General features: G+C 41.3%; 1 protein-coding gene across 1 annotated transcript in view; it reads right to left on the reverse strand.

Moving 5' to 3' along the window:
* Positions 1–14,632, reverse strand: part of LOC146798161 (uncharacterized) — a 203,575-nt gene that overhangs the window by 89,942 nt on the left and 99,001 nt on the right. The window contains exons 4-6 of the mRNA XM_085625412.1: positions 12,187–12,323; positions 1,278–1,426; positions 843–1,031 (exon numbers count right to left, since the gene is read on the reverse strand). Coding sequence (XP_085481538.1) covers positions 843–1,031; positions 1,278–1,426; positions 12,187–12,323 — 475 coding nt within the window. The remainder of the gene's footprint in view (positions 1–842; positions 1,032–1,277; positions 1,427–12,186; positions 12,324–14,632) is intronic.

Raw genomic sequence — 14,632 nt, forward strand, 5'->3', positions numbered from 1 at the left:
CACCCGCCATGCAAAAAGAAAACCGCAAATTAAGAAAGGAAAGTTTGCATAATTATGCGGTTATCCTTCATGCTGGGGACACACAAACGTAATATCCATAACGTATATCATTAAATGCTCTTATTTCCAATAGATTATGCAAATCCTAATTTGTTAGGAGAAAATGTCTTGTAATTTTCCCTAGGTCAAGTGTTTAACCTGTATTTTGTTAAGAGGTAATGTTTTGTAATTTTCAAGGAGTCAGACAAATATTATAATCTAATCCCTTTTTTTAAGAGGCAATGGTTCATCGAACAATAAGAGACGGCGTTCCTTTGCCACCATATGTGCCTCACGAGAATCTTTTAGCAATTCTATTTGTTCAATTAAGAACTTTTCTGGTACTTGCAGAAAAGATAAATTCTTAATCAGCCTCCAAACCATTCTTCCTTGATTACAATACATGGGTTACGTCATCCTCCTCCCTCAGCCTCTGGCATGTCAAGACAGGATATAAAAATGTATAGGGTGGCCACTAAGTTGTTCATTTTGGACTGAGTCTTGAGCCGCTGAATATGAATTATTGCTGGGGTTTGGGCCACATGGAGCAATACTACTTGCCACCTATGTTAGAGGATCCTAGTTGCAGAGGCGGCCAGAGCATGACTTTGAATCATATCCTTATGCAGCCTGGGACCTAGAATCAAACGGAAGTGAATTTGGATCAACAAATATCCTCTACACAGCTTCATCCTGATGCTCTCTCAATAGAGCCGAATGTGCCTTTTCAGATGCTAGTTACCGCAAGCAGTGAAACACCACATTCTGGTCCATCCCTTGACTCCCATAAGCTTGAATCTTACCTTCGTGGTTACCAGCCCGCCTGTGCTTACAAAGCCAGGACCGAAGATCTTTTCGTAGCGCAGGATCCCGCGTCGAGAATACTGGTTGTTATCTAGGAACTGCTGAAAGGTTTCGTAGCCCTGATTGGCCGAGCGGTCCCGAGGCACACGCTGCATCAGCCAACACACCTGGTTCTGATTGCCCTTTAACTGTGGAAAGGGAAAAGAGATATTCTACTACTGCACTGCAGCGCCTCCACCTGCCTCACTAACAATCCTAGTACTAACTTCCACACAGCTCTGCTAGTACACACCAAACCTGACTGCAGCAGCCTTGCTTTTCCAGAACTGACATCCCAACAGCTCTGCCATACACATCAATCCTGACATTCTGCAAACCTGACATTTGCACTACTGGTGATCAGCGTCAATCTCACAAAAATCATCTTCCATTACCTTGATGTATATCTGCACAGACTTAGACATCACAATCTCGAATCCGTAGCTGTTTTTGTCATTCCCATCATGCACCACAGAGGTGAGGAGGTGGTTATACTGAGCAGGTTTGCGGTAGAGTGTGGGGTTAAAGCTTCTCTTGCTGTCTCCTATTAGAATGACAAAATTCTATTAACATTTTGGACAGGACCGCAGATCGCTTTGGCTACAGGAGCGACAGAGGACAGAACCTGCCGGACTCATTGTTGAAAGTAATTGAATGGACAGTGTGAGCGCCAGCCCACACGACTGACTGGCGCCAGTGCATTGGTGAGGACTTCTGGTGAAATGGTTTGCGGACCCTCATGGCATGGGAGGAGGCTGCTGCGAGCAGTTACAGAAGACTAAACACCAATACCCACCCAACCAGTATTGACAGAAGTCACAGCCTGCTCGGCCTCAGATCATGTGACTGGAGACTTAACCTCCACAACCAGCAGCTGATAGCTGCTGCTAGTCCACGCTTGGACACAGGGAGCAGGGTTGGGGTGATCTATGCATACCACAGACTTTTTTCAACAGTCTATATGTCTGGGTGTATGCTGGGGAATTATGCAGGGAATATTTAATATTAATTAGCATTACAGATGTATTGTTCTCCGTAATCTTCAGATACTGGACTAGGTACACTCCAGGCGGTCAGACGAATAAAGAATCAAATTCTCAATTTTTGAAAAATTCCACATCAAACCACATCATGAAGCCATATGATGCCAGCTTCTCCCAACCAGGCCCAAGAATGTATCAAGTCCTGACTCCCTATATGTAATCAGGTACCCCAACTTCAAAAACACCACTTGTCAATCTTCCCCACTTGGCATTCTTCTACATTTTAAAATGAAAGTCAAAGATGCCCTTGACCGGTTGGCTCCTCAAAAGAATTGCAAACTCAAAACAGATCATGAAAAGCCTCAGAACTGGTACAATGATGAGCTCAATAAAGCCTGCATAGAGGTTGTATTCTGTGTATGAAACTCTGCTGTGACAATGAGGAAGCCTAGGTAAAAGCTAGGTCGCCCTAGTTCCAATAAATGGCAACTCAAGCAAAATGTTCAACTAGACAACTATTCCTGCCAAAAGTTAGTGACTCTGCATCCTTCACCACTCCTACCACCCGTGCAAAATGCAATCTGAAAACCTCAAGTCCCTCTTTAAGAATAGAACAGATACACTAACAGCCTGTATAGTAAGATTTGTCCTTTCCAAATCCTATCATTAGAGACCTTAAATAAATCCCACCATCACTCCACTACAAATGTGTAGTTGCTCTGGAGTCTGGCATCAGCTACTTCATCTGCAATGCACAAGTTATCAACCTAGACCTCTCTGCCCTTAACCCTAATCATCAAAAATCCACTAAATGTTTAACTTGCCACTGGAGGAGTCCCTCACAAACTAAAACCTGCAATTATCCTCTTCTCAAAAATAATTCAAGATATAGAATAACAGACCTCTGTTGGGGCTACCATACATCGCCAAAGCACAGTAATCACTGAACAACTGACCTTTCGACTATAAAATAACTCCATAGTGAACAATGGCCAAGGCACAAAGATTCAGATATTCTAATCAACAGGAAATAACTCTGCATGGCCAGTAAAAAAAGGTTATGCCCCTACTCTAACACTACTGGACCTGTCACTCACATATAATAGCATTCATCACATCATTCCACTTAACTGTTCAATAAGTTATGCAGTTGTCGGTGGCACCATGGTAACCTGGTTTAGATCCTTCCAAGAAAATTGCGCTCAACTCAAATTAGACAACCACAAGCACAATCACTAAATGTAGATTCACCTGTGGTTCTGCTTTCTTCCTGAACTTATTCATAGGCTATGATTTCCCTTTCCCGCCCGTTCTGATCCCTGAGCAGACTGATGTGTCCACTGGAGCAATCTGCGTTTTACCTCATGGTTTCAGATCCCGGCATGTCCCCTCAGCCTTTCAACGCCTGGAGGTCAAAAAAATTAGCACTATTTAGGAGTATAATAATAAACATCTGTCATTTAGGACCAAGTTACACCTCAGGGTTAATGAGTGCTTTCCAAATAGACAGGGCAACAATTAATGCAATAGGTGGGATCCGATTTTTGTGAATGACACACACAACCACTAAAAACTGAAAGATAACTCATTAGGTCATGATGCCAGTTGCATGACACAGGAGCACTCACGTTGACTGGACAGCCAAAATCCCACAAAAGTAAGATCATCCTTGTGTGGACTGTAAATCCATCACATATCACCATCACCTAGATATACTCAATGGGATATCCTACATCTTTAACTAATTTGTTGAGATTTGACAGCACTGTTCAACAAAGAAATTTCCTTCACTTAACAAGAGAGTGATGTACCCAAGAATGCCTTCCACTAAATAGCCTACCAAAAGGCACATGGGCCCTCTTACTATACCCTCACTAAAATAAAATTTGTATTTTTTCTTGCGTCTTCTAGGCTGGACTACTGCAATGACCTAAGACCGCTACTTCCTAAGAAGACCCTTCACAATATACAAGGAGTCAGAAACGTTGTTTCTTGGCTTCTATTCGGACTAAAAACCTAATACCACATAGTTTTCGATTTTAGAGCTCGACTGTCGCTCCCTATTAAGGAGAGGACACTATGTAAGAACGACTGCTTCATCTATAAACCACTTAATGATCTTACACCAGGCTACGTTACCAATTATTCGCCTCTGCTCTGGCCCCCAGGCACACAAGATCATCCTCCTTGGGCCTGCTTGCAGTTTACCTACACAGACTTAAAAACATATTTGAACGTTGCAAGCCTCAACCTACTGGCACCGATTACACCTCTACTTGAGATTTATAGAGAATTTTGTAAGGTTTCTTGAACACATTAACCCTTATTTTCCAAATCTGGTTCATTGCTACCAGCCCCGAACTTAAGCCTTTCCCATTTTTTCGTTACATTTATCACCCTGACCACTTGTCATCTTGGCATACTCACTGACATCAGGGGCTAAATTTAGATCTGTTGAGAATCTCTGATAGTGTCTTATGTGATTTACCTACGCCCTATACCGCAAGTGCTCTGAGACAGCGTTTGCTGTAAGGGTCTGCTGTCACAGAAAACCCTTAAATAAATATACAATTACATTAGAAAGGCAATATTCAGGCTTAACTTCCACTTCAGAAAGACTGTCTGAAAATATTATTCTTTTTAAGAACTTGTGTTCACTAACATTTCAATAGCTTCTTAGAATGCTACTTTAAACATGTTCCCAGCACACACTTACGCATCAGCCTTTGTTACCTTTCTATGTGTTCCTAAATTCGGAGCCATCACTGACCTAGTGCTAAAATAGGCTATGCAGCTGTAGAGTTGTTTTAAAGGGCCTTCACAATGAAATTCTGTGAAAGTTACTATAAGAGTCACATAATTGACTCGCCAAGACAGGCAGCCATTGTAGGCCACCCACGTAGAGGAAGCTGCGTCTTCTGCTTGTATATCACCCTGACTGTTCATTTCTGCATATATTGGTGCCTTTTTCACAAACTGCATTTTGTAGTATGCCAGTAGTACCACAATACTACTAATGTACTACAAAATGCTATCCACAAATCTATGTATAGAGGTTCTGTCTCCACCTCTAATTTTTCTGAGCAGAGATCTCTGCCCGACCACAGAGTCTCTGCAAACATAAATATACCTTTTAGTAGTAAATGTGGATGGGATAGGGACGAGTTGTTGGAAAGTGGGTAGTATTTACTACTAAACGGGGGAAGTTAAGAGTGGAATAAGGAGAAGTCAAAGGAGGGCTAGGGTTCACAAACTGCAGTTCTAATATTACGACTGACAAAAACGCACGCAAAGCAGTCATAAAAGTACTCCTACTCAGAGCTGGAGTAAAACCAGTACCCCAACCACAATCAGTTTAAATTAATTAAAAAATACCATCTAACGTAAAAACAAATATTTGTTATGTATTAATAATTATTCAAAGTAATGTACAGAATTAAATTGTATTCATTATATTTCAATAAAAGTTAATGTTTCATTCCTAAATTCACAAAAGGTTATTGAATATGTTAAAATAAAATAAAAATGTTATATTTTTATATCCTTTTTTAAATTAAATTTTAATTATATATCGTTTTAACTATTTTAAATAATTTAACATTATTTTGTATGTGTTTTTATTTATTAATCCTATTATTTTCTATGGGAGGGTGTTGCAGTATCAGTGGGTAGCCATGTGTGATGGTGGACTTTGTACTGCTCTTATTTAGCAAACGTAACTTTTCACTTGTGAATTTCTTTCCACCCCCTGCTTCAGGGGCGTGGACACAAGTAAATCTAAACTTTTGAGTAACTTTACACTTGTTAATAGTAGACATTCTAAAGTTACTCTGAAGTGTAAAACTACACTTACATGTGTAGATTTACTCACATGTGTAAGTTTACCTTTGTGACTGTGTCCCATTGTAATCAGGCAACAGGATAGGCAAGATTGCCCACATACATTTGTAATAATTAATCCTTCTACAAACTGTTACACCAAAAAGAGCAGCACACAAATCAAATGTGTACTCAGTACAGGCACACTATTTGCAAGCTTAAGTTGAACCTTCCTTGGCCTATTGACTTATTGAATCTCCTTTTCAATGATAGAGCCATACATCTAGTGTAAGGAAATACCTCCTTCTGCATGATCAACCCAACAGTTTTGGACAGATGCAGCTAGTTTCTCAACTCTGAAGGTGAACTGAGTCTTGCCAAATAGGCCTTTGTACCATTGACCCTGACCCTTAAAGCATTTATGTTTGACCGGTTCACCCACAATTTGAATAAGTTAACTTACTTATAAGTCCCTAGTATATGGTACCAGGGGTACAAAGGACCTGTAAATTAAAGTGTTCCTCGGGTACTGCAGCATTTACTGTGTCACCATGAGAGTGACAAAGCAAAGCCTGACCCAAGGCTGCCATTGCTGGCTGGCAGAGAAGTTTTCAAATTGCTAAATCAACTTTGCCTTTTAACCTAATGGAAAAAGCCCAGACCTTACTTTTAAATATATAGGTCACCCCTAGGGTAGGCTATTGAGTCCTAAGGCAGTTTGCTGTATATGAAAAAATAAAACGAGTTTTTACATGTTCTAAGAGGGAAAACCACAAACTGTCACTTTTACTGTAGAAAGGCTAGAAGCACCATTGGCAAGTGCCGAATTAAACACGGACCACTCAGATGTGCTAACTTCTGATGGGGACTACTAAAGTTAGTACTACAAGGTATCAAATGAACCGTTGCATTAAACCAGACTTGATGCCAAAGTCGAATTTAATGGCAGCTTTAGAAAGTTGCCACTCTGTTGCCCAAAATTTTCCATTTACGCGTGCTCGCCAAAAGACACACTTCTGCCCTCCTTGGGAGGGAGAAGTGTGAACGGCTCTCCTGACGTTGGAAGAGGTATTACCTCTCCCTGTAGGGAACGCCAAACAGGGTGTGAGCCTAAAAGGTTCACTTCAAAAGGAAAGCTGCCTTTGAAGAGCAATTGGTGGACACACAAAAGAGGGACTGCACTTGTGTTTTGGTAGACAGGTTGTCATCAGTGAAACAGAGGGGGGAAACAATTGCCAAAATAGTTTTTCCGTGGGCGTGTAGTCCTAGGGGGTGAAACCTCTAAGGTGGGTTACCAAGATCCACACACCTTCAGATGGGTTCTGCTATCTTGACAGTGGGCAGAATATGGTATTCTGGGATAGCTAGATGGCACACTGCAATAAGTCCTCATCAGGTGGGAGGGCAATGGAGGCCCTTGGGTAGTAGTCACTGCATCCCTGAAAGGCAGTTTCTGGGCATTAAAGTAGCACCCACAGAACCCAGACCGCAAATCATGGAGAGAGGACCGAAGAAAGACTGCCCTGTTGTTTCCTGTATATAACAAAGTCTGGCTGCATCAACGACTGGACTGCATGCTGAACTTTGGGCTAGCAAAGAGAGGACTGGGGTGCCCTGCTCGAGGAAAAGTCATCCCCAGACCCAGACAGAAGAAGTGACTACAATAGTCAGTTGGCTGACTTCCTGTTACAGCTACAGGGCCACAAAAGGCAGAAGAAGCCTACTTGGTGAGTTGGTAGCCAAGATTGCCTAACTGCTGCTGGCCGCCAAAGTTCAGCTTGGGAGATACAGGGCTGATACTCAAAAGTTGCACCCAAGTCTGCTGGACCAGAGAGAGTCATCAGAGTGCAGTTTGGTCACTCAAGATGGACACTAACATCAGGTAAAGGGAGCCCCTGGTTTTGCTGTACTCTGGAGACAAGTAGACCAGTGGCAACGGGTTTTTGGCTCAACTTCAACCAGATTTCAAATTACATCAAATCTGTGACAGTGGGCCAAGGAGTAGCCCCAGGAAGGCCTCCGTCACTGAATCAGCATCCTTCAGCATCCTATATCAGGAAACAGAGTTTAATACGCATGCTTTACATCACATGCCATTACAACGTGGTCGTTAAAGCGACCACGTTGTTACATCGCAAACTATTACATCGCAAGTCGTTATAATGACTTGCGATAGGGGGCAGAAGGTGTTGAATTTAAAATCAACATCTTCCCTGCTGTTGCACTAACTGGAGTAGGAATAGTAAGTTATACTATTCCTAAATCCAGCTCACCCGCTACAGTAAGTCACTGTAACAACTTGCGATGTAATGGTTTGCAATGTAACAACGCAGTCATTGTAACAACCGTGTTGTAATGGCATGCGATGTAAAGCATGCGTAGTAACAACATATATTCTCCTGTATCCCTTGCATAAGAACCACTCCATTGAAGTCTATGGCAGTTCAACCATAGGACCTGGAACTGGACTGAAGAGTGCTTTGACTGCACCGTAACATTTCATAACAACCCTTATTGGCCCCTGTGACTCGCTCCCTGTCGGAGTTGGTCAAACAGGCCGAGCCGTTGTAGCCGTACTTAACTTTATAAAAACGTTTTTAAGTTTCTAAAGCAACCTATAACCGCAAAAGTTGCCAGTGTTCATTTACAATTTGAATGAAAAGCAGTGATTTATTATTTGCTTAATGATTTAGATCTGTTGAACCCTCTGGTGGATTTTGTTCCTAAAAATGGATATATTTTGTGGACTAAACATTCATAGAAATAATAGCAATTTTTTTAAGTTTTATTCAGATTTCCTTTGTGTTGCGTTTCTTTCTTATTCATCTGTTTTGGTACTCCAAAATGCTTTCCATTTGTTCCTTTGGTAAAACCCGACTGCTCGAAGCCACAGCTACCCAGGGTTGAGCTAAGGTTTTGCAAACAAACCTGACTGTTCCCAAGACGGGTCTGTGAGTTTATTACACAATGAAGTTGCATAACTACACCAGATATACTTTTTTTTTACAAAGGAGGCGTTGAAATGGTTTATAACCCAACAATTGCAGCCATGGAACGACCATTCAACCAAGGCCCTAGTACCCAGCAGCAGCGCTTGTGTTTTGTATCTGTTAAGAACCTGACTGCTGTATTGTTTCAATCTTTGGATTTCCCCCAAACAGTGGATATTTCACTACTATCCCCACTTCCTACCACTATTGCTACGTGTCATCTGCATGCATAGGATATAACACCTTGTGTTTCCTAATTGCTTAGCCAGCAGTAACAAGTCGATGTTGAAAAGGAAGGCAATCCCTGTCAGACCTTTCTCTTTTACTGAATTGTTAACATCAGCTAGGGTGGTTCAGTCCCATCCCCAAGATTGAATCCTGACTGAGAACTGACTAACTTAAGAGTGCTCATTCAGCAGCTTACAAATCAGGGACACCAATGTTTTTATTATCAAGGGCAGACCAGAGGCGGGCAGGTAACTGGCAGAGTCAGTCACAAGAAGCATGTATTTATTTATTTATTTAAACCAAAGGAGTCACCGGAGCTTGCTTCAGAATCGAGGGGACCACACCCAAGTCTAGAACCAAGTTAGTGATCTTGGATAGCGAAGGCGTCCCTATTTTTGCCAGTGATTTCAGAACTGGAGCTCTGCAGCACAGTCTTTCAAGAAAAGTCAATTTTTTTGCTCCACCAGCTTCCTGCTGAAGTCAACCCCCTCCATCTCGTCAGGGACATTGGGCCTTCTGGGGCACCTATGTCACTTTAATGGAAGAGCTGACATAGGTTAATGTCTGCCTTAAGAACTTGGCAATCTTTTACCCAATCATGCTGAAAGAAGGTAGAGGCGCTGCATGGTTGGGGTAGTCACATGGTGATTCATAACCAATGTTGAGTATCCTGTGTCGCATAATATAGAGATAAGTTAACTTGTGACCACCCTTCCTGCAACCAATGTGGGCATTCAATTAACAGGACTTCTAAACAGCCTACTGTTTAGTGTGGCAGAACGGGAATTCAGCTTTCTCCACAAAGCTGCTACATTAGGAACCATCACCCGATGCTACCTGGTGAGCACATCACATGACAACATTTAATGCTAACACATCTCAGCAGGCTTTCACTGGTTACTGTTGGCTTTTAGGTCTCGCCTGTGTGAGCAAGTGTTAGGGCATGCGCTCCCACTTGCAAGACTCGTGTTCTATAATGGGCTTGGAACCAGGCCATTACTTACCATTCATGTGCAGTGTTGTCATACTTCTTTGCTGACTTCAGTAGCACACAGAATAAGCACAAATTAAATACATTTAATTAGTGTACCTCTGCTTGCCATCCACTGTGCGCTGGGATTCATGGACTATGTTTTTTTTAAAAAAGCGATAGGACGCGGTTAAACACTGGCTGCGTCACACTTTTTTTTTTACCATCCCCTACACGCCTCATCCTGATTCTCCTCCTCTTACATATATCATAACAGTACGAAATCCCTGGGTCTAAACAAGAAGCTAATGCAAAAATGTGTACAAAACTACATGGCAAGATGAAAAACTACAGAATCACAGATACCACCAAAATAAGTTGGGCATTTTCCTTTTTAGGACAAAATCCCTCACTCACCAAAAGGTGACATGCTTCATCATAGGGACTCTCCTCTCAAAGGAAAAACCTAGTTCCTTTGAGGGCTACAACCCTCTCATAGGGAGAGAGGAGCTCAGGGATGTTTTATATCAAAAAGGATAATCTAAATCCTCTTATGAAGAGCACTAAAGTTGTTAAAGAGTGAGGGCGCAGCACAAAAGAAGTGAAAAAAGTGCATATAAAACTAGCTAGGAGGTGTCAACTACTCAATTTATTCCAAGACACCAAACTGCCAGGATTAAAAACAGAGCACCATCGGTATAAATTTATAACCGCTATGGTGGGACAAAAAAATTGTTACCTCCTCTTACCACTTGCCCTTCCATTCCTGATTCTCCTCCCCCCAACGCTCTCACTCCCTCTCTTGTTTCTTTTGCCCCTACCAGAAGTAAAGGAAACCGCTATGAGGCGGCCAGTGCTGGCCGCTTGATAGCGTTTTCTTTTTAGCTGTCAATTACGCACTGCAACACCCTGCTACTCACTCCACCTTTCACTGTTACCCACCACCAACCACCCCCAAATCACCCACCCCAACCTGACTGCCAAAGCCAATAGCTCACCCACAGACAGGATCTATTGGCTTTGTCAATGCGGGTCATGCTGCTGTTGCAACTTCCTCTCTCCACCCTCTACTGGGTGGATGTACAGGTTGGAATTTCCTGAAACTTATTTTGCATTCTTTGGGCACTGATGTTATCTGAATTCTCAAAATGGCTACCTGCTGTGTAAAATAAATCTGCCCACTGCGTATTTTCAATAAAGGGGTAAGAACGTCTGTTAAAAATCCAGGGAGGAACATTACTCCAGAGAGCCGGGGTAGCGAGAAGTTACAAATTTTAAATGAAATGGAATGCGACCTACCAAGAATTTGTTAACATTTCCATCTAGTTTTATATTAAGAGGCGCAGAATAAACCAGATTTACGAAATCCCGCAGCCCAGGGATGTATGTACTTTATACCTTTGTGTGTCATTAGTGGGGTATGTACCGGGGATTTCACAGCCTACTTTTATATTAGTCGAAACACACCTGGGTTACTGGGCAGTGAGTTAACCGTAATTATCAAATGTAAACATATACCATACCATGTGCCATTTCAGAATCCTACTTAGGTATGGAGAGACACAAGGAAACCCTACGTGTCAGACGGGACCAAGGGTAGATATATTTTTTTTAAAGAAACAAAGGTCCCATTCAACAGGGATGGTTATAGTATCACAATTCTTACAATCAAAAATTTGAATTTTCAATGTCCATGATTAGAGAGATAATTGTAATTTAATAACAATATGGCAAAAAACAAGTAATATGCGGTGGGATAAGTGAGTAAACCATGAGTAGGTTAAAAGGAAATCAGCCGATTTCCTTACCACAGGCAAGTGATTTTGATTTTGATTGTAAGAATTGTGATACTATACCCATCCCTGTTGAATGGGACCTTTTTTTCTTTAAAAATATGTTTCAGAATCCTACATCAGTGTAATTATTAAATGCCTGACTGCCACAAAAATGGAATTCCCTTTATAACAAATGTTCTTTCCCCGAAGAGCATTTAGATTCAAATCCATATATTGAAAGGCAAATCACGTTAATGCCATTATTTTCGTATAACACAATAAAAATATATGTAAAGATGGAAAGTAAGATAAGTAAAGAAAAACATTAGAAAAGGGAAGTAAAAAGGGAAGAAAGTATGACGAGAAAAGAGGTTTGGAGAATACAAGCAGAAAAAAATAAAGAGAAGCCACAGAAAATAACAAAAGAAAGAATAAAAATCAAGAGTAACGGAGAGAAGGACCGAGTCAAATTGAGTGCTCTTGATTGGCTCTTAAGTGGAAACCAGTCGCTACCCCTACCGATGGATGAGAACGCTCACCTGATTGAAAGAAGCACGACTCACGGAAGAACAGGTATCCCCCAGGCCGTAGCCATCCCAGCATCCTCTGGGTGAGCTGCACCAGCTCCGAGTCCGTCAGGTACATGAAGAGCCAGTTGGAGAAGATGAAGTCAAAACTGTAAAGTGAGTAGAGCATGACATGATAGTAGGAACTACATGATCAAATTAAATTATGGCAGGGTCGAACATATGAACCACAGCGGTTTATATGGGTGATATTCACCCTACTGCCTCAAGCAATCTACAAAGATTAAGCCACGTGCACCCCCTCAAAAACTACACAAGGACCAGTCGGACACCCCAAACTCTTAATAATCAAACACATCAGATACCCTTGCCCCTGGACCGCCCACCCGCTTTCAAAATAAATATACTTGGCTAATGCAACCCTGCAAAATACTTTTAGGATGGATAGCTGACCATTTCATAGCTCTCTTGCTAGGTCCACACTCTTTAGCTAGGTCTGGGTGCAACAAATATTGTACATACCTTATAACTTGTCTCCTTTTTAAGAGCTTGTCATGGATTTTAGGCTATTTGTTACATTTTGATTGACGTTTTATGCAAAAGCACTGCAAAATGTGGCGTAAAATAGAGTCAAGAAACAAATTTCTTTAATATATATCATCTACTTGAAATATTTTCCTTTGAATAACAAGAATCGTTCTTCCGTGCAGCCACCTGCGGTATATCGATAGCGCTTTTCGATCTAGTTGTTACGCGTCTTTATGATTCTGGTTGGAGAACTCGACATTAAATACCATTTGGTGAGTCATGTCACATTGTGTTTCAGATTGTGCCTTGGAGGCCATGTTTGCCTCCGTTTTTCAAGACCCGATCATTGTAATTTTATTTGGTACAGGCAAGCGTACAAATTAGACGCTTTCCCTTGCAACAGATACGGCCAGGCACAAATATGGCACTTTTTTCGTTGTAGACTTGATGTTAATAGCACAACTAAATTTTTTGTAGAACACAGAGCCTCCAAAGCTCGTGCCATATACTTGCACCATTTGCCTGATGTGTGTACATTTGCGTGGTAGTTAGGAGTTGCATCAACAGCAAAATGAGCGAAAACAAGTAGTCCAGCAACCTGTTGTATCTTTACTTTAACTTTAAGTTTGTAAATATGTGGCTCAGAGGCCAATTTTGTAAGATATGCTGTCTTACAGTTACATAGGGACTTTGCATACTGTCGTAGGGATCTCAAAGTCACAAATATGTACATGACTTTTTAGGATGCATCTTCTACAATTAATGACTTGATCAGACATGATGTGATGTATATATAGCCAAAGACACAACAATATAGGCAACTTACACATTTCCTGATGCATCCTTCTAGGAATGTTCATGCACAACTTTGTAACCGTGCCGAGAAGACCCCAATTCATGAGGCCGAAACGCGTCGACCTTCTTTAAGAGGAGTTCATATTATGAATTACTACAAAAGTGATGAATGATTCATGCCAAGGAAGAAATATTGCTTGGAATAAATAAGGAAGAAATATAGGCTGCAACAGTGTGAAGTCACCTTGTGCATGTGTCAATTTGAACTACCTCGGGGATGTTTAATGGATACAATTACATGATGTTACTGTCCAAAAATCTGTACAGGGCCTGTGTACATATACTATAAAGAATATGAAAAGAGCATCTACTTATGTAAGTAACGAACAGATGATTTACCTTTAAAGTGATTTGCTCCCAAAAAAAATTAATTATTGATCTTGTAGGATTTGTACTCTTGTCCTTCAGCGATATTCCACAGAAGAGTTGTGCTACTGCAGGATTATTGAACCGTTTAAAAAAAAAAGTTTTTTCTGAAAACTTTTTTCTTTGCAATTTTTAATGTTGACCTATCCATTATTGTAGATATATGTTACAGTTGGGTCTAATTTTTCCTTTACAGAATCCTGTTTGTTTGATATTCATGCGTAAATTACAGCCCAGGTTCTGTAGTGTTACCCGGGCTCCCCCTGATAACCAGTACAGGAAATTGGTTGTAGGCACATGGGTGGCTTTTGGGAACTCTTCTAGTATTGAGAAGTAACTGAGGGAGCAGAGTATGAGCAGGCTGGAACTCCTAAAATCGACCAGAAAGTGCCAGGAAAATCCAAGGCTGCTCAAGGAAGAGTCGGGAGTGATGGAAGATTCTATGTTCTTTCAAAATGTACGTATTTTTTGATTTTTTATTAACATGTGGATGGAGTAAATGATAAAAGCCTCATAGCCAAGCACGGAGGTGGGATTAAAGCCTTTACTGGGAACCCCTCTGGAGGGGTTTCTTTGCACTCTTAAAGTCTGCGCTTGCCTTTTGTCCTCGAAGCAGAATCTGTATAATGCCAGAGAATCTCATTGTTAAGAAGAGAATCCAACTCTGAAAGAAGTAAGAAACTTGTTTATTCGAGTACAGTTTCCCAGC

Source organism: Triturus cristatus, chromosome 9, assembly GCF_964204655.1.
Source record: "Triturus cristatus chromosome 9, aTriCri1.1, whole genome shotgun sequence".
Taxonomy (NCBI): Eukaryota; Metazoa; Chordata; class Amphibia; order Caudata; family Salamandridae; genus Triturus; species Triturus cristatus.